A 25,974-nucleotide genomic window follows, 5' to 3' on the forward strand; every position below is an offset into this window, starting at 1 on the left:
CTGACATGACCGACAGCAATTTAGTGCCAAAAAGGAATGCTAAATTGGCTATTTGGGCATATTTCAGGTTTTTCCCAGATTTCAACGGGGAGCCTGAAGACTTAACGCAACCTATTTGCACAATATGCAAAAAATGTTTGCCTGTTAACGATAAGCAGACGACAAATTAATTTGGACACATACGAGTTCATTACCCCTCCGAGGCCGCAAAAATACCCCCAAAAGCAAGATCAGGTGTTGCGGCTGGATTAAGCACAAATGAGTCTCGGCAGCCCACAATATCGGCAGCTTTTGCAAAATCAACCAAATACAAGCAAGGCAGCAAAAGATGGTCCCAATGTACAACAGCTGTGGCAAGATGTCTGGCGAAGGAGAGTTATAAAGAGTAATATATAATATGTAAGTAATATTTAATATTCACTCCTCAGTTGCACAGATCAACGGGCTCTGTATGCAGACATGTTGCTCAATGAGAAACATTTTTAAGTACACAGTAACGCGCAGGTTCTAGAGATTTTTCTTTAACATCTTATGGCATTAAATTAATTCAAGATCGCCTTAAAGATCACCATTTGAGAAAAAATATCACAATCCTCCCTTCGATCGCCGATAGACGATCTGATCGAAAATCACTCCATCCCTATTGGCAAGTTGTCCCAGCTGATTGATTACACCCACCACCACCATTAAGTTTTCGTTTAATAGAGTGGAATTCAGTTCAATTCAGTTTTATTTATAAAGCGCCAAATCACAACAAGTCATATCAAGGCACTTCAAAGATGCAGTCCTATTAAAGCCAATTACATTCCAAGTCATTTTAAATAATCATAATCCATTTAATGACACCAATTAATCCAAAAATGAATCCAATTAATACAAAACCATTTATAAAAAAAAAAAAAAAACCCTGCTGAGTTAAAGAAACATACAGATTTTACCGAAACATCTCTTTGATCCAATCCCCCGTCCTGAGCATGCATGAGGAGACTATGGAGAGAAATTACTCCCTTTTGACAGGAACCTCCATCAGAACCAGACTCAGGAAGGGTGGCCATCTGCCTCGAACAGAGGACAGAAAAGAGGGGACAACAAACACCATAACACCTTTCAAAGGAAAACACAAGTTAATGACAATAATGTCATATGTACAAGGAGAGTACAGAGAGCAGAGGGAGGAGAGATGCATCATGGGAGGTCCCCCAGCAGTCTGGGCCTCTAGCAGCTTAACTATTGGATGTTTTGGGGTCACTTGAGTCATCACTAACTATAAGCTTTATCAAAAAGGAAGGTTTTAAAACTAATCTCAAAGGTAGAAAGGGTGTCTGCTTCCCAGATACCCTGAAACAGACATTTTTTTGGACACAATGCTGTTGAACCTAGACCTGACCAACTGAAATAACCCCAGATGATAATGCTGACCCCACGGGCTTGTACTGTAGAAACCAGGCATAATGGCTGCAGCACTTAATCCACTGCTGCTCTTAACTTGATTTTCTTTAACAAATGTCGAAATAACTGGTTCCCAACTGGTCTGGCTTCTGGACCCACCATCATTTGTTATAGACGAGCTGCGACCCAGGAAAATTTTTAACATCTCAAATTTCTTTACTGAAAACATGTTGAGGTTTGAACCTGACATACAATGAAATATCACAGTGTGTCAATAGATACAAAATTCAACTTTAACAATAAACAAAAAAGTGACGGTAGAGAGGAAAAATTCCCTATAACACTCAAGTGGCTGCATTTTAATTCAAAATCAAAAAGTGCATCTTGGGGACACAGCAATGTACATAACATAGAAACTTAACACAATGTTACTTAGTAACATTTTAAAAATCAAAAGCGCTTCATGCACAAATAAGAAATTAAAGTGCAGCAATTTTTGATACACCAACTCGAAGTATATTAATCAAGGTGTCATTCAATTATGCAAAATGCAAGTATAGAAAAATAACTATATTAATTTAATTCCCTTATCGGTAGATCAATACTAAACAACACCGAACCTCTACCAGTTTAGCAGAATTAATGTGAGAGCTGGGGATGTTTTCTGCTCCTGATAAGAGTCTCAAAATCTGGCATAATAGTTGACAAGGCAACTCATGCTCGATGTCCAGCCTGTTTCTGTTTTTGGTCTTCAGCTGAACAAGAGCTGAGAGGCCACACTCGCATAAATGTGTAGTGGTGAAGGGTTGGAGGCTCTTTACTGCTCAAGTGGCAAGAGAAGGATATTCACTCATCACAGCGCTGCACCAGAATAGGGAGAGGCTCACCTCCATAAATTTTGTCTGCAGCGTGTGGTCACATGACAGCTCCACCAGCTGACTCTCCTCATTCCTGGGCAACGTGACGCTTTCCACGTTAATGACACTTTCCAGTCATTATCCCTCTATTTCTCAGGAAAGTAGTCATTAAACCGTTCCAGAAGTTTATTCAGATGTGCCATGATTGTTTTCTTGAGTTCACTTTTTCCTGCCGTGTCCAGCTGCTGTCCCTCAGGACAGGTGTTTGGGAACATGTCGAGTCCGTTTTTAGAAACATGACTTGCCCACTTGGAGATCCTTTTTTTGAAAGCATTAATTTTGTCATAGTGCTCAAAAATGTTGTGCCCCTTCCCCTGCATAGACACATGTAATGTGTTTAATTGTTCAAACACATCAGCAAGGTAAGCAACGTGTGCGAGCCACACACCGCTGCTAAACGGCTGTGCAAGAGGCAAATTGTTCTGAGCAAGGAAGACAGCGATTTCAGCTCGTAGTTCGTAAAAGCGGGACAGTACTTTTCCCCTCAAAAGCCAGCGTACCTGCATGATAGCATGATACAACACCTGTACATGCTCACTACCAAGATCTTGGCACAGTTTTTGAAAACATTGAGTGCTCTTTGCGCTTTGTATAATGAAGTTTACGACTTGGATGACATCTTGCAATGTTCCATGAAGCACTGGTACCATATCCTTTGCTGCCAGAGCCTCCTGATGCGCCAAAAAAAAAAAAAGGTTCCAAGTTGCATTTGGAGCTTTCTCGAGTATTCTCCTCATGACCCCCAAGATTTTTCCCGTCATGGAGGCAGCACCATCGATTGTGATACCAACGCACATGTCCCAGCTTAGGCCCACGGAACTCAAATACAGATCCACAGAGCTGAAGATGTCTCCTGCAGTTGTTGTAGTACGGAGATCTTGTGTGCAGAGAAATTGTTCCCGTAAGTCCCCATCCCACACGTTGTACGTACACGAGCAAAACAGCGTTGTTTGTTATGTCTGTAGATTCATCCATCTGTAATGCAAAATGACCACTTGCTTTAATGCGGGCTGTGGTCTTTTGTTTGATGTTTGATGTCATCTGACGTATCTTCAATTTGCCGACTTATAGTGTTATTTGACAGAGGTATAGTTCTATCCGCTGTGGATTGATCAAAAACTTCTCTCACCATATCCATAGTTGCAGGTAAGATAAGCTCCTCTGCAATGGTGTGGGGCTTCTTTAACTTAGCAATACGATGTGCTGCCTGGTAAGAAGCCCTCAGGTCTTTAAGGCTTCTTTGAAAGTACTCAACAAGTTTGTCTTTGTGAGAAGGGTGTTTTGTTTCCAAATGTCTCACAAGTTTTAAAGGCTTCATGCTGCACAAAACACACTGAGGTTGTTCCCCCCTTTTGTCATCAATATAAGAAAAAACATATTTTATGTAGGCAATGTCGTACCTACGTTTAGCCATGGTCACTCTTATATGAAAACAAACCATAGCTTTTCTTGTATCTGTTAAATGGTGGGAGTCGATTAGCATTACAGGGTATCGTCGCCACCTACTGTTTAGGAGTGTGAATAGCATGCATTCTGAGCCCTTCAAAATTAAAGCATGGTCATTTTTCAACTTTTTTTTTCCAGTCAGTCTTGCAACCCATTGAAAACAGGTCCACGGCCCACTTTTGGGTCACGACCCACCAGTTGGGAACCACTGATCTAAATTATATCTGATCTTGATCTTCCTAGTTTCTTCAAACAACATTTCTTCCTCAAAGAGGATAGTTCACCACAGTCCCCCCAGGTTTTAATATTATGTGGGACAATTCTTAACTATGCTTCAGTTGTTTGAGCAACCTCTTTAGTTGTTTAGTTTGCTTGAGTCAGACAAGTGATTTGAAGCTTCTGAAACAGAATAACATTTTTCCTCAGAATGTGTTTTCAACATGGTCATTTGAGGAATGAAAAAAATTCTTTAAATAACTGTGTTGTTGAAACATTAATATTTGCAGTGCTTTCCCAATTATAGTTTATAGCTCTTTACCTATTTAAAACTAGATGGGGAATTATTTTATTTATTTTGACCAGGCAGTGTATGTTTTTGTTGAAAATGTCCTGAAATTACCCTGTGAAATTAATTTGGAAAAAGAGGGCAAATCCTATAACAGCATATATTACTTATCAGTTCAAGTTCAGATCAGGTTATTATATCCTTTTTCCTAACCTTACACATTACATGTTTGCTTTAAACAGGTAATGAACATGTACGGTGACCTGGTCATGGACTCTGTTCCTGAGAAGGTAAGAAAATAAAAAACAATGTTTATGGGGGGGGGTCTTTTGCATTTTAAAAGAATATATCTGCGTATTAAGTTTAAAATGAGGGATCCACAACATAGTGAATCCCTGATTTTAGGTGAACAAAAGCCAATCCCACCCCTATCTGTGTTTGCGCTAGTTTGCTAGTGATTTTAAACTTTAAACTTGAGACACCCAGTAAAGCCAAAAACAGCGTGACACACAAATTCTGCAGAGCCAGATGATCAGCAGCTGGTCTGTCTGCAGAAGAAGGCAGGAATCAACTAATCAGTCTGCATGTGAGACTATGATGCCAATCAAATTCATTACATCTGCCCATGTAAAAGAAGAGCGGCCACTCATTTCATTTAAATATCTGACTCTCAGAAATAACACAGTATGTGTGTCTCATTGGAAGTAACGGATGTGTAATCACTTAAGTCAACATTCCTCTCATCATATTAATATTTATTCATTCAATTCAGTTTTATTTATATAGTGCCAAATTACAACAAATATCATCTCAAGGCACTTAAATAATATAGTCTAATTCAAGCCAATTGGATTTCACTTCATTGTAATCATAATCCAATTAATTCATATGGAGCCAATTCAAAAATTAATATCCTAGCTAAGGAAACCAACAGATTGCACGGAAACTTGTCTTCAGTCCAATCTCCCGTCCTGAGCGTGCCTGTGGCGACTGTGGAAAGGAACAACTCCCTTTTAACAGGAAGAAACCTCTGGCAGAACCAGACTCGGGAAGGGTGGCCATCCGCCTCGACCAGTTTAGCAACTCAGCCACAAAGTGATAGGCCACATAAAATGACAGCGCGGGGTCAGCAGATGCTGAGGCGCATAGTGCGCAGAAGTCACCAACTTTCTGCAGGTTCAGTCACTACAGTCCTCCAAACTTCATGTGGCCTTCAGACTAGCTCAAGAACAGTGCGTAGAGAGTGTCATGGAATGGGTTTCCATGGTAACTGCATCCAAGCCAAGTATCACCAAGTGCAATGCAAAGCGTTGGATGCAGTGGTGTAAAGCATGCCGGCACTACACTCTAGAGCAGTGGAGACACGTTCTCTGGAGTAACCAATCACGCTTCTCCATCTGGCAATCTGATGGAAGAGTCTGGGTTTGGCGGTTGCCAGGAGTATGGTGCTTGTCTGACTGCATTGTGCCAAGTGTAATGTTTCATGGAGGGGGGATTATGGTGTGGGGTTGTTCTTCAGGAGCTGGGCTTGGCCCCTTAGTTCCAGTGAAAGGAACTCTGAATGCTTCAGCATAGCAAGAGATTTTGGACCATTTCATGTTTCCAACTCTGTGTAAACTGTTTGGGGATGGCTCCTTCCTGTTCCAACATGACTGTGCACCAGTGCACAAAGCAAGGTCCATAAAGACATGGATGGGCCAGTTTGATGTGGAAGAACCTGACTGGCCTGTACAGAGTCCTGACCTCAACCTGATAGAACACCTTTGGGATGAATTAGAGCGTAGACAGTGAGCCAGGCCATCTGTCCAACATCACAAATGTGCTTCTGGAAGAATGGTCAAAAATGACCTACCTAAAAGAACCTAGATGTAGCTCAACATCATGGTTTTGCTTAAAGGTGGTCATTTGTGTGTGACTTGTTTTTTTTTTTTTTTTTTGGGATAATAATGTATAAAAGAGCTCGGGATGTGATTTGTTTGAATGCTCTTGTGTGAAATGACAAAACATCTTGATAATATGCGATTAAATAAAGTTTATAGTCCAGTGAGCAAGGCATGTAACAAACAAAATATTGGTTGTGTGTACAAATACCGACTAAAAGTTCAAATTCACTTTGATGACTGAAAGATAACTGTAATTCTATGTGAAAGTTTATTTTTATTTAAAATAAGGCAGCACCCAGAGTGAGTGAAGACCAAACTGAGCACATGGATGTAGTATAAAATTTGCATGGCCTAATTCATCAGCCCGTGATTTTAAGGTCATGTTGTTTTTGTTCTGTTGTGGAAAATGCAAAAAAGTTGAATTCACGGGGAATATGGAAGCTTTGTGAGAAACTAAGCCCATGCCTGAACTTCCTCTCCTGTTGTTGCTTGTTCTCATCTCCAGGTCCACTTTTTCAACAGCTTCTTTTATGATAAGCTAAGAACAAAAGGATATGAGGGAGTTAAACGGTGGACAAAAAATGTAAGTGAATATCAGAAACTTGTGTTTGCGTTTGTATATCTCTTCATCTCTATCTCTATAATCTATATCCATCTATATAGATGGATATGAAACTATAACACGTGTGTTCTATATTTAATTTTTCTTCTTTCAGGTTGACATCTTTCAGAAGGATCTATTGTTGATTCCCATCCATCTGGAGGTTCACTGGTCACTCATCAGTGTTGATATCCCACGTCGAGCTATCACTTATTTTGACTCGCAGCGGACCCTCAACAGGCGCTGCCCAAAGGTATGACAGACAGCTGCACCACTCAGGCCTACTGGCACATAATTGTAGATGTAAACCAATTTCCAGATGTTCTATCAAGTTGCTGTTGTAGTATGATATAGGCAGGAAGATATAAAAAAAAAGCCATTCTAGCACAGTTATTCACTGCTTCATTTTCCATGACAATTCAATTAATTTTTTTTTACACAGCACCAAATCACAGCAAACGTCATCTCAAGGCACTTCAATAATACAGTCCAATTCAAGCCAATTAGAATCCAATTCATTGTAATCATAATCCAATCAAATTCAATTAATTCAATTTCAAATTAGTCCAAATCATAAATACAGAGCCAATTCAAAAAAGTAGCCGAGCTGAGGAAACCAACAGATTGCACCGAAACTTGTCTTCAGTCCAATCTCCCGTCCTGAGCGTGTCTGAGGCGACTGTGGAAAGGAACGACTCCCTTTTAACAGGAAGAAACCTCTGGCAGTGTAAGTCGCTTTGGATAAAAGCGTCTGCTAAATGCATAAACATAAACAGAACCAGACTCGGGAAGGGTGGCCATCCGTCTCGACCAGCTGGGGTTTGAGAAGACAGAAAAGAGGAGACAACAAACACCATAACACCATTCAAAGGATACCTGTTGGAACGGGGAAACACAAGTTAAAGACAACAATAATGTCATATGTACATGGAGAATAAAGACAGCAGAGGGAGGAGAGGTGCATCATGGGAGGTCCGTGAGACCATGAGACAATGACAAAGAGACGGTGTTGACAGCATTGTGCATACCTGTTAACAGTATGGTACGGAATCAAACCTTGGTCTCAGGAGTAATTCATGTTTTAGAACAACAACAAAGAAAAACTCACCCTGGTGAATGCAGATTTCTGACCATGTTATAACTCGCATATAAAATCCAATAGTCAACAAAACCTTGCAGATATAATAAGTAGCCAGCCTGAAGATGTGACTGGAGGTGCGAGGGCCCAGTATCTCTTCATGCAGCTTTAATTTTATAGTTGGTTTTGTTTGCAATAATAGAGTTTAAATGTTTATTACAATAACCCAAGTGCGAATAAATTTAATCTGAAACATGTTAACATGTAAATAATGATTTAGTTCAGTTTCAGAAAGCATTCATGAATTTTATGACTTGTCAGATTCCAGCAGAAGCTGCCATGTCGCACACATCTTTCATTGCATACAGAGCAGCTAAGATCTGATTACATTGCATCTTCATAGCGAGTGTGACGCGACTTTTATCTGCTCACATTTAATGCTAACATGCATCCTGGGTGATCCTGGGTCATCAGTGTCCAGTTTGGAAGAGTTATGTGGATATGTACCTCGTCGATGACCTGACCTCCGTTAACACCAAAGGCATAGCTAAAAAGGATCAACAATGACTCCATGTCCTCAACTAAAGAGGACATGCCTTTCCATCGAACCCCTTTCCAACCTCTACAGTGGCTCCACTGAAAGTGTCTTCACTTACTTACATTGTTATTAATTTATTTGTTTTTTATTCCAGCATATTTTCAAGTATCTGCAAGCCGAAGCCATCAAAAAAGACCAACAAGAGTTCTTGATGGGGTGGAAAGGCTTTTTTAAAATGGTAAATACTTGCTGTTCGTAATACAAATCACAAAACCTTGTAAAGAATTAGATGAAGGATTCATAATTACATTCCATACAGTTGTAATGTACATGTCTAATGTAGATGTTTATGCGTTTCAGAATGTGGGTCGCCAGAACAATGACAGTGACTGTGGGGCTTTTGTACTCCAGGTGAGTTTTTGAAATCGTCATCAATACCCTCATGTCAGCAAAAGTGAACTGTTCAGTGTTGTATTAGTTATGCACTGTTCATATTGGTCTTAATTTGGATGTCTATATGATCCCATGTGTCATTGACCAACTGTACAAACATGTCCAAACATTGTAGAACTGCTGCCCTTTTATGCTCGTTTCCAAATTATTTTAGAGGTTTTGTTTCCTCCTACTGTGCACTGCTGCTGCAGCTCCTGTCTGAAACAATCCTCTGAAAGACCCAGACAGCTCTGATTAGTCAGTTTATTTGTCAAAGGCAAAGTGGGAGGGGAGTCTCTAAATAATGTCTTGACTACAAGACATTACTTGGGTGTACAAGTTTTGTTTAAACTAGTTTTGCAGCAGAAAGAGCTGTTTTGCCTCTTGTAACACTGCAGAACTTTTTCCAACTGAAAAGGCTACATAACACCCCATTGTCTTAAAAAAAAAAAGAAAAAGCTTACTATTTATTTTAGGTTTTTCTCTTTCCGTCAGAAGCTTTAGCTTTCAGATTATGACCACTTACATTACTGCCAATCCTGTTTAACCTTTCAGTGAAAGTAGACTGTCCATGTCCAAATGGCTGCCATGGTTATGTTTTGTTTTTCTTGGTAAGACTGCTCCAGTGAATGACTAGAAACTACAGCCTCACAGTCCCTTTCAACTGTCATACAGCACCGCAGGAATGCACAGACTTGGTGCAGTTTAGTTAGCTTTTCCAGGTGTCGATGTACTACCATAAATATGTTATTGTGTCTTTTGTTCCTGCAGTTTAATAAATAGCCTTCCTTTCTAATTCTATTTTTTCCTTTCATCATCCTGCAGTACTGCAAGTGTTTGGCACTTGAGCAGCCATTCTGTTTTGGGCAACAGGATATGCCCCGACTCAGGAGGCAAATGTACAAAGAACTGTGTCACTGCAAGCTCGTCCTGTGACCTAGTACCGATACCCCACCCTGACTCTAACCATATGGAGGGACAATGATAAAAGGATGACAAGGGGAGCAAACAATTGGATGGAAAAAGAAAATCTTTTTCAAAAAACTTTTTCCGCAAACACCCAGAGAAACTACTTCTACCATATTTGATGTCAACGTTTCCCTTTTGATTAGCTAGTCTTTGCTTTCCCCATCCACCTTTTGAAAACTTTTTTTTTGTCAGTTATTTACTGTGGTTGACAGAGGTCAAGACTAGCTTCCATTTTAGGAATGTGCTAATTGTTTATCCTATTGTAGTCCACTTATTTTTCACTCTGAATGGGCATAAGAGCAATGTTAAGATTTGGAAAGAATCCAAGTGAAAATGAATGGTTGTACCACCATTACATTTCCTGTTTCCATGTAACAGCACATGTAGATGATAAAATGATTTGATATGTAAGCTTGTGGATTAACAGTACCTGTGAGTTTTACATCTAGTCCACCTTCTTCAGGTGACATTTTAACAAAACCAACAATGTTGCCTTCCAAAATAAAACTCTATAGTCATTTTTCAGTGTAGTACAATATGACACTTCAAGAGTTCATTTTCAGACCTTTCCTTCAGTCGGTTTAACTGGATTTTAACTGATGGAGGACATTGAAGTTGGGAGTGAACAGTTTTCTAGCGGATTTTCCAGATGGACATCAGAATTTCTACATTCATGGAGTGCACCATATATTGGCCCATGTGTTAGAATTGTCCTGCCTATTCTAGTAAAATAAATGCAGCGGATACTTTTGAGAAATTGGATTTGCATCTGTTGATAGCAGCCCAAGCAATGAAGAGTGATGTCTCACAAAGGGTTATCTTTACATTGCATTTATCGTTTTAATGTGTTTAATTGCTGTCAGTAAATGTGGTAATATGCTTATTGCTTTAAACAAATGGTGTTAAAAGGACAATGATTTTGTGTTATTTTGGAATAAGTACAGAAGATGTTTTGTTTAGTATTTCTTTGAAAAGCCATTTTGGTAAGGACCACAACAGCTACACAACAGGCACAGTAATGTCTACAATGGAGTTACTGTGCTCTCTTCTTTTTTATAATTAAAAAAAATCTGGATATTTGTGTTTCAGTTTTTGCATTTTTGAATGGATACGACAGAGGTTGTTTTCTATATCTTCAACAATGCATTATGGTTGCTCAAAATAAAAACATAGCAAGCAGGTGATTGTGTATTTCATTAAAGCTTGAACAGCCATTTTTAGAATCATTAGACAAAGTAGAAATTTGACCACTTACCCTGTCCAGTTGTATTTTCTACAAAGATCATTAACCACTTTCTTTGCAAAATGTAAAATTTTCTGATGATCACTTCAATTTCATAGTGAGTTTGAGTGCCTGAATGTCTTCCACATGACTGCTTGAAACGTGGACTTGTGTGTCTTTGCTTTATAATGCTGCATCCCTGACAATAGAGCGGCTGTGGGGGACTAAGCCAATGAAATGGCCATTGCTGTGAATAGGGCAGAAGACCTGAGATGGAAGATCACGGATAACTGATACTTAGTGCCTGCATTGAAGCAATTTGTATACTTTCCCAACATTTGTCTTACTTAAATTACTACCTTTGGGTTATATTTGCATTTATCAAAATGTATTTTACGTTCCAATAAAATAGATTTTGAGTAAAAAAAAAAAAAAAAAAAAAAGAAGGAATAATCAGCAAATGTAAGATTATCAATAGTGTTTAAATGTCATGTTTCATATTTTGTTGCTGGTGGGTAGCACCATTGCCTTACAGTAAGAAGGTTCCAGGGATCTTATCCCAGCTGGTTCTTTCTGTGTGGAGTTTGCATGTTCTTATGTTTTTGTGGCTTCCTCCCACTGCCTAAAACATGTATGGTAGGTTAAGGTAGGTTAACTGGTGACTCTAAATTGACTCTAGGAGTGCATGTGAACGTGGATGGTTGTGTGTCTTGTTTGTCTCTGTGTGGCCCTGTGATGGACTGGCAACCTGTCCAGGGTGTACCCTGCCTCTGGCTCACTGACAGCTGTGATGGGTTCCACCCCCACCCTCACCCCACCCCTGGTGAGCATGAGTTGGATTAAGGGTATAGAAAATGGATGGATGGACGTTTTCCTGCTAAGTAGAGACCTCACCATCTAAATAAAAATAGAGTTTAAAAAGTTAATAACTAACTTTATCCCGCTACACAGATTAGCATGGTTAGCAGTGAATAAAGATAGTGCCCAGGCCCATCCTGCAGTGCGCCGACCTTACTGACCTTACTCATGTGAGAGGTGTTAATTTCCAGGAATCCCCACATAACCTGGTACCAGATTTTGAATTCTTTACAACATTTTTTCTTATATAAGATCTCTTTTCCATTAATTGTGTTTGGACAGTTTGTAAAACTGACATTGAATCCACTGACACTTAATGGTTTGACCTTTTCTGTCCACTGTAATGCCATGATTACTGAGATCAGTCAGGCTGAAAATACTCAGTGATGCTCTGCTGTGTTTGCTGTTTGTTTCACTCCTACTTCAGTTACCACCAATTATTTATTTTCTTCAGTTCCTGATCGAGGCAGATGGCCACCTTCCTGTTAAAATCAAGTTTTTCTCTTTTCTCCATCGCCTCGTGCACGCTCAGGACAGGAGGCTGGATTGAAGATGATTTGAATTGGCTTAATTATTTAACTAATTCATTCGATTGGATTGAATTGTGTGCATTACAATCTAATTGGCTTGAATTGGACTTTATCTTTAAAGTGCCTTGAGATGACATTTATTGGGATTTAGTAGTACAATAAAACAAACTGAATTGAAAATGTTGATTTCTAGAATAAAATTTTGAATGCCTGGAGTCATCTGTTACATACAGAAAATCGAAATGCTAGTAAATGTAAAGTGAGGTGAGGTTCTGCATCCGTTTAAGTAAAAATCCATCCACTGGAGGAGTTACCTTAAAATTAACAAAAGATTTAGCATGTATTATCATTTAGTTTATTCTTTCTTTTTCATAATTTATTCAAACCTTTGACTTTTCTGCAAACCTACGATGGCTTTCATCCATTCTCAATCTCTTTTTTTCAGAAATAAAACTCCGCCCTTCTGTCTTTCAAATAGCAAATCATTGTCACCAAAAAAATAGTTAAGTCCGCCTACTTTAAAAAAAACAAAACAACCCAATGTAGAAATTACCCAATTGCAAGCGTTTGGAGGCGGGACAACAGTTGAATGACAGCGATTTGTTGCAATGAGAATGCCTCTATGTACTTTCAACATATATATAACACATTTCTGCCGCAGTTTCTTTCTTTGGAATAATGTCGGCTGAATATGTTAACAGGTAGGTGAAATCTTAAGGATTGGTTTAATAACGCGAATTCGGAGCTAATGTAATATATTTAAGGTAGAATTTGATTTTTTTTTTTTTTTACTGACTACCATTTTGAGGAAGTGGACATTTAGCAGTTCGTCTTGTTGGTTCTGGCTTCGCTTAACGTTTAGGCCCGTCTGCTTCTCGCCCTTCATGAATCACTTGTGAACTTTAATTTCAGATTTGATCTTCTCAGTTAAAAATTTATATGCGCTTCTTAAATGAGGCTCTGTTTATTTCAGGTGGCATGAATGATGGCGACTGCTTGGCATTACTGAATGAAATTAACTAGCAGCCGGCTCCTTGAATAGCACGTGAAGGAGCACGGCCTTCAACGGATCTCCAATTTCAGTTATCTGTCGGTGTCCGTCTTGTAGGAAAAGAAAAGTATATTGAGGGTTCGAGATTGAAGGTCTCGTCTCACGCGTTAGACATGTCGTAATTGGTGGTGAAAACCTGAAACTGTCTGTTTTTCCTCTCGTTCTCTTGGGCACATGGTCGTAGTCTCCAGTGCTAGCGGCGGCCGCTCAAAGCTATTTCAAGTCTTTCTTTTTTTTTTTCTCGCTCTCTCTCCGCTTCCTTTACCGCTGGTGGAAATGGGTGAATTTGATACTGTCTGCTTCATATGTTTGAACCGTAGTTGAACGGTTTCTGACTTGCCTTTTCTTAGGAAAGGCACCGTAAAGGCCAACTAGGCCTGTTCCGTACAAGCTACGCAGTAGCAGGCCGCGGCTACCAGCAGCAAATTTTCTCTTTATTCTCGCCACCCCAGTGATGCATCAGACGACGTCATAATCCACCATCGGCTTGTCTGTGTAGAGTCCAAGAAAAGTCTTCATTTGCAATCTGTTAAATCATACTTCGTCCATGTTCCGTTGTTTTCCAGCCCTGTAGAAACGGCCACCTCCAAATGTACAATACGCAAGAGAAATGGCGGACTAGTAAACTTCACTAACATAAATGGCTAAACAGTATAGCTATGAATAGCATTTAACGTGCCTTCTTGGCATTTCGCTATGGGCAGCGAACGTCGCATTGCACTGAAATCTGTTTGACTTGGTAAATTGGTTTTTGAATTGCCTGGTCCTGGAATGCCCGCTGGTTTGCTGATGTGGCATAGACCACTGTGGCTAACAGAATAATAATGACTGCATTGTCTTTGTCAGAGACAATGGCCCAGAGGGCATGGAGCCAGATGGCATCATTGAGGTGAGTACCCTTTGTCATTTAAGCTTTTGTCTCCTGTATAAGGTTTGAATGTCTGAATTTTAGAAAACTTGAAGGGAGATCACTTGTCACATGCAAGAATACCAGGATTATTTTGGGGGGGGGGGGGGGGGGGGTGTAAACATTGTAAACTGTACATTTTGTCATTATTATGATGCTTGGTGAAAGTCTCTGTTTATTACTTTTTCCAATTAATAAACTATGACGACTTTAATTTCTGGTTTATAAAGATAAATAAATAAATAATCAGCATACTTTTGAACAATGCTTGGGACATTACTGCCACCTTGTGTTATTCATGCATTACTGCTGTGAGCTGGTCTTAAACCAACAGCAGACAGATCTCCTTCTGCCATGAAACAGATGTGCTGATTGTAGTACAGATCTGATAGTTTGAAGCTATTCATTTAAAACATTTTATACCTTTTAAAACTTGTCAGTTTGTCTTTGGTATCAATAAATGGTAGACTTGGTATGTGTATGGAGTTCTAACATTGTGCCAGCCCAGCTTCATGGAACTGCACATCAGGTTTGTTTAGCTGTATAACATCAGCAGCAGGCTGTTATCAAAGGGAGGTGCTTATGGAAACAGAAAGATTCTAATCCACCCTTTGTCATATCAAAGTTAAGAAATTGAGTTCTTATGGAACTTTGTTTTTATGAACAGTCAACTGGAATGTTGACTGTTCATAAGTATTGGTCATATTGTCTAAAGAGCGAAAAGGCTAGTGTCATTAGCATGTCAGTTGTACTGTATGATCACTATATTGTGGCATCTGAATTACTGTTGGCCTGTTGTCTCTTACCCCTTTAGAGCAACTGGGAACAGATCGTGGACAGTTTTGATGAGATGAACTTGCGTGAGACTCTGCTCAGGGGAATTTATGCCTATGGATTTGAGAAGCCATCTGCTATCCAGCAAAGGGCCATTATGCCTTGTATCAAGGGTAAGTGAAATCGCTAAAATCAGAAACGTGATCAAAGACACTGGTAGAAAGTAGGCGTATCCAGACAGAACCCTTACATACCCGGTAAGAACAAGCAAATTCCATACAGAACCCAGCTAAGGTCGGAACCAGAACCTTCCTGCAGTGTGGAGACGGAGCTAGCCACCACAGCATTGTGCAGTAATGCATTCATCTAAAGCAGTAGTCTCCAAGCTTTTTCTAGAGAGGGGCGGCTTACTCTGCGTGGCTCTTTAAGAGGCCCGGAGATTTTTTGTAATTTTGCATATTACAGTAAATATGCCTACTGTATACAACAGATCTATCTTGCCTGAATTTTAGCACATTCAATGTAGGCTATTGTTGTTTATGGTAGGCTACTATCATATTAAAATGATATAGCATAGTCTAAAATGGAAATGGCTGAAGTCACAGGCCAGAATCCGTCTCTGAAAAAGGCTGTGAAATGGTGTCAAAGCCTACCAGTGGCCAAAAAAGGAATGACATATGTACTTGTTAGTAGTTGCGTCTTCATTATATCCACAACCACATTTCAGGCTTCTCCCTCAGCCCTCAGGAGGGTTTATTACTGCAGCCTTGTTCTACACAAACTGCTGGAACTGAAGTGCAGAAGGTCAGGAAGAACATGAGGGTGTGAGGATAACAGCAGCATTTTTCTCATCCATGTGAAACAGCGAAGGCCCTATTGTATCTGAAGGAGTTCTTATTAGGGCCTGAGCTGTGAAACGGCCAAGGAGTTATTATCCATTGCACAAGTTGCTCAAACTCGCCAGGGAAGCCAGTTGTGGGATGAAACGGCGCCCCCTAGAACATTGCAAAAAAGCCTCCACATTGGGGTTATTTTGGCGTACCCTGACGAAACTCAGTACATGCCTTCGTCATGCCCAGACACACAAAAAAGCCTCTAGACGCCATGGTGCCAGGTCCACAGGAAGTTTGCCAGTTTGAGTGGAAGATGCGTTTCACCGTTTCCAAACCTTGCATATGATCAAACTCATACAGATTTCATGCTACAGGTTTTAAATTTGACTGTCACGCTTCAGTCATGGGCGACTAAAAGTTACACAAATCTTTCTCAAACCTTAAAGGGTGTGGCTGCGGCGAAGCCTTAAAACTTAATAGGCTGCACTTGGGCTCCACCCAGAACGCATAAATATGCCCAAATGTACACATGCTTATAGCGCCACCTGCTGGTGGCCAAAAACATTGTATCTGACAGGTTATGCCTATAAGAATGAGATTTGTGATCACCTGTACCCTGAGCTGCAGTGGTATCTTTTTAGCCTTGTATTCACGTAGGCAACTGCCTGTCAGCATTATTGCTCAACACCCATGCTTGTATAATATCCTGTTACTGAAAGAGTCCACTAGGGGCACACTGGAAATCTCCACTATACTGCATCAACTGGCCACCTCCATATTTTATGGGGGGGGGGGGGGGGGGGGGGGGTTGTGTTAATGGTGTGCACTTCTGACACATAAACTTGAAAGTACATTCTTGTCTACATCTACATAGTGGTCACCCATGATGGCCTTATTGCTTCCTCCAAATATGACCATACTCGGCTTAAGGTGATCTGAAACTGCTCTTTGGATTGCAGTTTCTTATTTGGAGTAATGTTAATATCAGAATATTACACTTTGATACATTACAGCAGAGGTTGTCTGGGTAAGACCTCACATCTACTCAGGCAGTTTCCACTAAGTTTAGATCATATTTGTGTTCTGATTGTTAATTTTCTCTTCTTGTCCCATTTTAAGGTTATGATGTGATTGCCCAGGCCCAGTCTGGCACTGGGAAGACCGCCACCTTTGCCATTTCTATTCTTCAGCAGATTGATGTGGAGCTGAAAGGCACTCAGGCACTGGTCCTGGCTCCCACCAGGGAGTTGGCGCAGCAGGTAGGATCCTCACTGCAACAAGACATGAATGGGTTGGGTTGAAATCCTCTGACGAGGGGATTGTTAGTGTCTTCTGATTGGTGGATATCCTTGAGGTTTGCTAAAGTGACGGTGATAATGGTGAATGTGCACTACTCCAGTTACTTGGCTAGGAAGTTGCATATAGACAAAATGCTATGTGTTGGCGCCAGAATTGGACCCTAAAAGTCAAAGTGGGTAGTACAATGAACCCCCACATTGAAGACTACAGCAGGACTTCTCAGTTTGATAACTATGCTCAGTACCTGCTTGTGTGAGTAACTCTAAGGCAATGACACACAATTTAAGCACTGGGTCATGTGGTTTGTTTTTTTTTTTTTTTAAATTGGTTTAACATGCATTTTGTATGTCAGTTTTCATTTGGTAAAATGAGCCAATTTGCGCATGCATAATAAACTGTTTTGGAACTTAAAGGTAAACAGAAGTTGCAAATATAAATGTAAAATTGAGATGAAGTCATACTTTATAGAAATATTTACCATAAAAGGTGTTTTTGGTTTATGGTTCTTGTTTCTGTCTTCTTTCTTCCTTGTAAACCACTGCATCTTTTATTTATTTTTTTTTCACATCTCCCGTGATCGACGTCTCTGATACATTGATCACGTAGAGTAGTATTAGCAGATTCGACCGCTTTTTTCCGATTTTGTAAAATCACAAAAAAATTAAGAAGATATGGAGAGAGAGAGAAAATGCAGCCTCTCCCATCCCACCCCCTTTTACGATCGGATAAATATATTTTAAAACTAAATTGAAACTATCATCTCTAGTTTTATGTGGTGTATCAAAGTCGAATAAAACTAGAGTTTCAAAATGGCACTTTTGAGTAAAGTTGACAGAATGCGATCTGATCACGCCAGCCTGATCATAGACCTCGGAGGGTTATTGAATTCATACACAAAGCAAGTAAGACTGCTGAATTTCTGTCATCACTTCAGATCCAGAAAGTGGTACTGGCCCTTGGTGACTACATGGGAGCAAGTTGCTATGCCTGTATTGGAGGTACCAACATCCGCAGTGAGGTCCAGAAGCTGCAGGCTGAAGCCCCTCACATAGTGGTGGGAACCCCAGGTCGAGTCTTTGACATGTTGACTCGTAAAAACCTCTGTAAGTTCTCCACTGGTGTCTAATGCTGAGTTGTCAAGAGATTTCTATCCATGTCCAATGAAATGAATCTTGGACATTAATCCTTTTGGTTGCAGGGTTGAGCACTTGTTATTTGAACACCAGCCGCCCTTAAAATGTGATAAACTAAAGAGCTACAGTAATGCAAGAATCAAGGTTGCCCAGCAGCTCTTCTTCAGTTTTGATAGTGGCCAGTGTAGAGGACACGATCAGTCTTTCGTACTGCAGTCACTTGCAGTTCTTGGCTGCAGGTAGAAGTGACGGTTGTATAATGATGAAACCCATGCGTGTCAGCTGACTCTGTGAACCCCTGGTGTACTGTTACTCTGGTAAGTGTACTACTGGCCTGAGTTTTCAGAACAACAGGGATCCAGAGACATGATCATACATCCATGGTTCTGAGTACAGCACCTAATCTTCATGCACTGAGACATCATTACAGAGAATATTAAAGCCACATTGCAGGAAAAGCGAAGTTAATTAATTTCAATGTAACATTGTAGCTGCCAAATGTAAAATTAAAAGCAACTGATGACACAGATTCTTCAGCTGTTTGTAATCTCCTGCCTGAAGTGTGCACGAGACCGTAGGTGGCAGTTGAGGGAAAAGAAGGGTCACTGTCGATCATTACAGCTGTACCTTTAAATGCATTTGATTAGCTAACTGAAAAGGCCTAAAGGGAGAAAAATGAAAATCCATCCCCTCCAAAGGTAAGACTGGGAATTTAAAAAAAAAAAAAAACCTCCGACTCAATAGTAGTTTTTTTTTTGTGTGTGTGGTGGTCTCAAGCTCGAGCACAGTAAGACTTAAGATTTTGAGATGGGTTTGGAACAATTCATGAAGAGGTATGAAGTTCTGTTTTAGTTTTCTGTTTATATACTTGTGTGCAATAATTACTAAAACAGGTGTTTGTGGTTGGAACTAAACTTAAAATCCTAGTTTAGGGTCTGCCCCACCCCCTCAAAAGATGCATAAACTACAAGACAACCTAATGTGTTGATTATTTTGCAGCTTCCAAGTACATCAAAATGTTTGTGCTTGATGAGGCTGATGAGATGCTGAGTCGGGGCTTCAAGGACCAGATCTATGAGATCTTCCAGAAACTGGCAAGCAGCACACAGGTAAAGTAGAATGCTTCTCAGAAGATCAGTGAGCAAATTTTCAGGGACATAAGGATTAATTGGCTTTATTCTTTTGTGTGTATTTTTGTTCATGTGTAAATTAGGAAGTCATGGAACACAGAAACTGGAGAAAGGAATGGCATAGGCACAATTCTCAGTCCCTTTAGCACGCAGGGCCTAGTGTTTGGTTCATATTTCAGTTTTGTATGCGTGGAACAAACACGTCTGCAGTACTGGTCTAAAACCATCAGAGGGTGTATAGACATGCCTGAACATTTTGCCTCCAGGCTAAAAATATCTGAAAAAGGAGGTTGCTGAACTCTGGCAAGTCTGATATAGCCATGTTATGTGCATGTACATTTGAAGTAACAGGGGGGCCACTATGGCTCCGTGATTGTCTTCCAGGAGCAAAGGTTCTCAATTTGCTCAACATGGGACAAAAATCATTGCTCTATTTGAAAGTGTTCCTGAAAGAAAGATTGTAAGATTCCTCCTCTACAGTGTTGGGTCAGGAGGTCCTACAGTAAGGTGGGATTTATTTTAAGAAGGAACACGTAAAGAACAACGGTGAGCTGCATCCACCCACTCTTAAGCTGTTTTCAGGAGAAGACTCTTTATGAAATTAAACTTGAAGCTACTGGTAATACTGCCACAGCTGGGCCCTTCTGAGGCTAAGCCTTCAAACTCTGCCCAAACGTTCAGAGATTTTACAGTAACGGTAGATTTTATGATGAAATGCCACATTCTGCACACGTTCCAAAGGCCTGGCTGAGGAAGAAGAGGGTACGGGTTCTGGACTTGTCTGCCTGCAGCCCTGACCTGTGCCCAATGGAGAATGTTGGACAACTTTGAAACAACCACCACCCTGTACTGTTGCACATCTTAAGATGTGTTTGCAGGAAGAATGGGACAAAATAACAGCTCTTAATCACTTAAGCTGGACAATATGCTAATAAAACTATCTCACATGAAATTAGTCAACATTTTGCAATGAAATCAATGCATAAAGTATGCCAGAACCTGTACTGTCTGTGTGATGGCTGTAGCAGCACTGTACCGTCACACCTGAGGGCAGCATTTTAGACACAGTTAATTTTACACAGTTAACAGGCTGAGGAGCCTGACTAAAATAAAGCGGCGTTTTAGATGCAGTGAGCAGACAAATGGAGCCTGTTAGCAGTTGGCACATTTGCATGACAAATGTGATTCAACTTTTTTTTGCACAGCGTCTGGGAAGGGTTGAGGTCTGAAGATCAATGTTCCAACCTCACAACTGATTCTCAGGCACCTATGATTGTGGGTACGGTGCATCACAGGATGTAGCAACTTTAATTTGACTTTAAAAATGAACCCAAAAATCACAGCGTTGCAGAGGTCTCTTAACATGCTGTTTCCAACTGTCACAGAGATATTGTCTGCCAAAGGTAACGGGTACTTTTAATTTGAGCTTCAAAACCAAATTCACATTTTTCCCCTTTAAGGTTGTCCTACTGTCTGCCACCATGCCAGCTGATGTGTTGGAGGTCACAAAGAAGTTTATGCGAGAACCTGTTCGAATCCTTGTAAAGAAGGAGGAGCTGACCCTTGAGGGCATTCGTCAGTTCTACATCGATGTGGAAAAAGAGGTGAATTTTTTTTTTCCTTCTCCCCCATCTCATAGAGAGCCACAGAAGGTGGAGTAGGTGTTTCATAGATGTCTCATTTGAATATATATATATATGACAAACTTCTACTAGGTACAAACTATAGCTGATTCATTTATAGATATGAATAAATAAATAAAAACCCAAAGACAATTGAACTTCATAACTCGGATGCATTACACACTACAGTCAGGCCAACAAATGGATGCAGAGTCTTGAGTCAAACATCAATGATGCTGTTGAACAAAGGTCTAATATCAAAGGGTGATGAAATGTTATGGTGGCGTTGTACATGCATATTTAGTGAGATTTTGGCCTCCACATTTCCAGCTGAGAGGATGAGGACCACTTTAGCCTACCCTGGGCCTTATTCAGATTCTAATATTTCAAGCAAAATGTATACAAAATGTTTTCAGTTGTCAAAGAACCTGCTGCTGAACCTAAACAAACATAGTGCTTCAGTTTAATTCTCATATTTGACATGATGTACTTGTCAGAGATGGCCTTCAGTACTTCTATGAAAACAGATGTTTGCAAGTCTGTAACTATCGTCCCACCTCCACATGGGTGAAAGTTCAAGGTGGCTGCTGGGTTTTCAATTAAAGTGTGACTGCACACGTCTGCGTGTGATTGCTGTCGAGGCTATTTTTATGGACAAAAAATGGGGAAACGGGTTAGGACTCGGTGATCCCCTCTGCATTAACTGCGACGATGAACAAACATGAGACTGAAGAATTAGTTACACCATACAAGCACTTCAATTCATACCTGCAACAGTGTGTAATGTGTCATTTTTGAAGGTATAAAGAAACTGAGCTAACTGTGACCTGGTGGTGTTTATAGGAGTGGAAGCTGGACACGTTGTGTGATTTGTATGAAACCCTGACAATCACACAAGCCGTCATCTTCATCAACACTAGGAGGAAAGTAGACTGGCTCACTGAGAAGATGCATGCCAGAGACTTCACTGTCTCCGCTCTGGTAAGAGTCTGTCTTAACATCTGTTCATTTCACTGTTATGTAGTTCCATATCACTGCAAATCACTTAAAAAAAAAAAAAAAAAAAAAAAAAAATACAATTTAAATCCAAGTAAATTATATAACTTGCAAAACTAAAGGGTATTATCATGCTTGGCTAATAAATACAACAGATTGCATTCCTTAAGTTTCCATGCAAAGATGATGTCACTGTTTTGTGTTTTTCTACACCTCATTTGGCAGCATGGCAGGAATGTTTCACTGGGCTCGCCATGTAATGATGTCCATGACTAGTTCAACTTGTCTTCTACCTTATTTAACAGATGACTCCTCAAAGCATCATTGTCAGGATCACACATTTGCAACACATTTGGTTCTGGATTATCTTTTAAGTTTGTCTGTACTGTGTGACGTGACGGGAGTCCATGACTGCTTTAGTCATGAGAACTGAGTCCAAGCTAACAAAGTAATCAGTTCCAGACAGGGCTGTTGTCACATTTCCATTTTGAGTAATTTTATAATCTGATATCCATCACTGAGAGGGATGACTTTTTTTTCTTTTTACAAAAAAAAAAAAGTCGGCATACAGGTGAATCCTTTTTTGTAGCAGTTGTAGCAGTTTAATGGTACAGGGTCAGAATTAATTTCAGCATTTTCACAGTGGGCACGGCAGACCTTGCTGTGACCTCGCTCTTCTTTTACTGGCCTGGATCCACAATCTTCTGTTTGGGGGGAAAAGGGCTGTGATCCTCTACAAGTTTAGAAAAATGTTCAATCTGTGCAACATCACACAGAAGCGTGCTCAACCCAGTTTGTTTGACAGACATCCATCCACAACGCAGCATTCAGTCAGTGAACTGATTGCAGCTACATAAACCTGTAAATCATGTTTGTCCTACTGTCATAATTACTGACAAGCTTTTGGAAACACCAGTTGAATGTGCCCTTAATAAGTACAGTTGGAATATAAGGACTGTTGCTATAAACGCATCCATTTGCTGTGAGAATGAGACAAACACTGGTCTGTATCTGCACTGTGGTCGTCTTCATAAAATCTGAATGCAGGAGTGAGGTGGCACTGAAACTGCTATAGTTAGACTTAAATGATTTGAATTTCACACTGTAAGACATTCATTGAAGTTGGAGCTATGCCGTAAATACTCTGATCATTGCGCCAGCAGAAGCTGACAAAGTTTGATCAGTGTTTATAATCTAAAGTTGATTAATTCAAACTGAACATCAAAGGACAGTTTGACCAGTCAGGGTACTGACCAGTTAGGGTACTTCATAACATGAAGTACATGTTTTTTTTTTTTAAACAAAACTGCTAATGGAAACATTGAAACTAAAAGAAAAAAAGCTCATGCTTGATTTGCAGTTAACTTGTGAACACAGTTCAACATTAAACATGTTGGTGGCAGCTTTGTCATTTTACTTTGGCCATACTTCTAATTGTTATATCACTCTTGTCTTTCAGCATGGTGACATGGACCAGAAAGAGAGAGACTTGATCATGAGGGAGTTCCGCTCTGGTTCCAGTCGAGTCCTTATTACCACTGACCTGTTGGTATGTTCAGCTAAAGTGTATTACTTTAACACATGACACTGGGACCATATCCAGGAGTATAATGGTCATTTGAGATCAGACTTTGATGCTATCCAGATAACCTGTGGCAGAGCACCATGCAGGTTTGTTAGAAAGCTTACTGTGAGCAGTCCAAGGATCCCTCTCCTTCCATCTGCAGTGTTGGTAAAGGATTGAAAGTTCCTTGGAAGACAAACCTACCTGCCCTCCACTGTGGCTTGGTTTTAGTCCATGACCCACAACTAAACAGCAGGTTACAAATCAGTACTCCTATGATCCAACTTGATACTAAATGCTTTTTGTAGGATAGTACACTTTTACAGTAAATGGTTGTAGTTTACTGTAGGGTGAGGCAAGATCAGCTTTTTTTTTTTCTCTCACCCCACAATTCTTTTGTAATTGGTTATATTTAAAGATTCAATAGCCACACTGTGTGCAACTTAAGCAAAGTGCCCCCCTCTTTGCTCATTTATCCTGAGTAGAGGTGGTGGAGTGCATTTTTAGATGGTGTATTGTTGGTGATTCTCCTGTATTGAAATTGATTCGGCTTCCACATCCTGATTTTAATTTAGACTGCTTGCTGTTATTGCAGTGTTCAAGTATGCAAATGACAAACAAGGTGCATTAAAACGAGTGGCTCACAGGGAGACCGATGAATTGAATGAAGCCTCTTTCAAAGAGATAGGTTTGGCTTCATTTTAAAAGACACCAGAAGGGAGCCTAAAAAGTAGAGGCTCTGCCCCAACACTTTCATATCTTTTAAAAATACAACTGCAGGATGTGGAGAAGCCTAAAGTCCATGTCACGTTGTGGAATTCTAAATGCCTGGAGGCAGAATTACCTTTTGAAGCCTGGTTTGGTTTTTTTAAAAACATTTGTAATGACCAGTTGGCGGATAACATTTTGTCATTTCACTGTGCCATTTTCCACTGGTGCCTGTTTGGACAGTACAGAATCCAAAATAAATTCTCACATTTTCTCAGCACAGCTTGCACTAACAGGGTCTTCCATTCTTTTACACAGTAACGTTGGTTCATTCATAGTTAAATGTAGGTAAACTGTTATTGAAGTGCTGAAATCCAATTCTGAAAATGTACATGTGAACCTGACAATAGACCTCGGTGACGTCTGGATCAGTGGCTTGGTGTGTTGTAACCATCTTTCTGTTTTCCTTCAGGCCAGAGGTATTGATGTTCAGCAGGTTTCACTTGTCATCAACTATGACCTGCCAACCAACAGAGAAAACTATATCCACAGGTAATGCACTGCATAAGGCCGATACTGGCCAATAATAACCAATACACTGTTTGCTTAATCATTGCAAAGACTGTGTTCATGCCTATAAGGTTTGAGCTTTCTCCTGCAGCCTCATTATCTTTTCTTGGCTCTGTTGGCAGAGTTGCTGACATGACCATGTTCTTTGTTAATTTAAAGCTGCATATTGTGTATTTATAACATGGAACAGCTCTGTTTTCCAGCTTGTCACACTTAGTTTGCTGTTTTGTGTCTTTAATAATTTTGTTTTTTATATATATACATTCAGGATTGGCCGCGGTGGTCGTTTTGGCAGAAAGGGAGTAGCCATTAACATGGTGACTGAGGATGACAAACGAACCCTGAGAGACATTGAGACATTCTACAACACCACTGTTGAGGAGATGCCCATGAATGTGGCTGATCTCATATAGAACATTGACTTGCCCATCATCCACCCCAAGCCAGTTATTTTAGAAGCTAAATCTTGTTGACTGTATAATCTGAATTCTAAAAACCTTTTTTTTTTTTTTTTTTCTAAATACCACCACAACTTTCCCCTCTGTATCCAAACATTTGTAAATTGCTTCTTTTTTCTTTTTTTTTTCCTTGTCTTGGATGGATAACTTTCTGAACTGCATCATCTCTCTGCTATAGATCTGTTTTAATACCAGCAGCTAAATTTGGTTCTCCAAACCATAACTACCTTTGTAAAAGCACATTTTAAAAGTAAGCTGATTCTAGCTCTATTAGCAAAAGATTGCTATTAAATCTGTAACTTCATAATTCTGAGGTGGTGATGCTAATGCAGAGATCGTCATGTGGTGCTTATAAACTGAGTGCTCTGGACTGCAGTTTACTTTGTACCCAACAGAACAATGTTGTAAATGAAATGGAGGCGTTTTATTTGACCAGACCAGTATTTCAAAAACCTTGGTGTAATTCCACAGCTTTCAGCCCTCATTCATGATCAATTTTAAAAACTGCAGTTCTGAGAGTTCACAGGGCATATTCAATAAAGACTTGTATAATTAAATCCA

General features: G+C 40.0%; 2 protein-coding genes and 1 non-coding gene across 4 annotated transcripts in view; all 3 read left to right on the forward strand.

Annotated features, from left to right (window-relative positions):
• Positions 1-10,937, forward strand: part of LOC140281776 (uncharacterized) — a 36,052-nt gene extending 25,115 nt beyond the window's left edge. For both annotated transcript variants that reach the window (XM_072376273.1, XM_072376274.1), the window contains exons 7-12: positions 4,500-4,547; positions 6,646-6,723; positions 6,857-6,994; positions 8,512-8,595; positions 8,718-8,768; positions 9,615-10,937. In XM_072376273.1, the coding sequence (XP_072232374.1) occupies positions 4,500-4,547; positions 6,646-6,723; positions 6,857-6,994; positions 8,512-8,595; positions 8,718-8,768; positions 9,615-9,725 (510 nt within the window). In that variant the 3' untranslated portion in view covers positions 9,726-10,937. The remainder of the gene's footprint in view (positions 1-4,499; positions 4,548-6,645; positions 6,724-6,856; positions 6,995-8,511; positions 8,596-8,717; positions 8,769-9,614) is intronic.
• Positions 10,938-13,001: 2,064 nt separating this feature from the next.
• On the forward strand, positions 13,002-25,974 carry LOC140281432 (eukaryotic initiation factor 4A-I). Its single transcript, XM_072375861.1, has 11 exons — positions 13,002-13,069; positions 14,266-14,308; positions 15,141-15,273; positions 17,053-17,192; positions 18,167-18,335; positions 19,365-19,474; positions 20,956-21,099; positions 21,961-22,098; positions 23,573-23,662; positions 24,858-24,937; positions 25,224-25,974. The coding sequence occupies exons 1-11, from the start codon at positions 13,047-13,049 to the stop codon at positions 25,366-25,368; spliced, it is 1,215 nt and encodes a 404-aa protein (XP_072231962.1). The 5' UTR covers positions 13,002-13,046; the 3' UTR covers positions 25,369-25,974.
• LOC140282456 (small nucleolar RNA SNORD10) lies at positions 18,620-18,759 on the forward strand. The gene has a single exon (XR_011909889.1). It is a non-coding gene; the product is annotated as a small nucleolar RNA SNORD10 (small nucleolar RNA).

Source organism: Leuresthes tenuis, unplaced genomic scaffold (assembly GCF_036924035.1).
Source record: "Leuresthes tenuis unplaced genomic scaffold, fLeuTen1.0.hap1 SCAF_22, whole genome shotgun sequence".
Lineage (NCBI taxonomy): Eukaryota > Metazoa > Chordata > Actinopteri > Atheriniformes > Atherinopsidae > Leuresthes > Leuresthes tenuis.

What these genes read in the sequence shown, in the direction of transcription:
- LOC140281432 (XM_072375861.1), top strand. Translation starts at nt 13,047, where the DNA reads ATGTCGGCTGAATATGTTAACAG. An exon ending in TCGGCTGAATATGTTAACAG is followed by an intron (nt 13,070 to 14,265) that starts GTAGGTGAAATC and finishes TGTCTTTGTCAG; the next exon opens with AGACAATGGCCCAGAGGGCA. An exon ending in CATTATGCCTTGTATCAAGG is followed by an intron (nt 15,274 to 17,052) that starts GTAAGTGAAATC and finishes TCCCATTTTAAG; the next exon opens with GTTATGATGTGATTGCCCAG.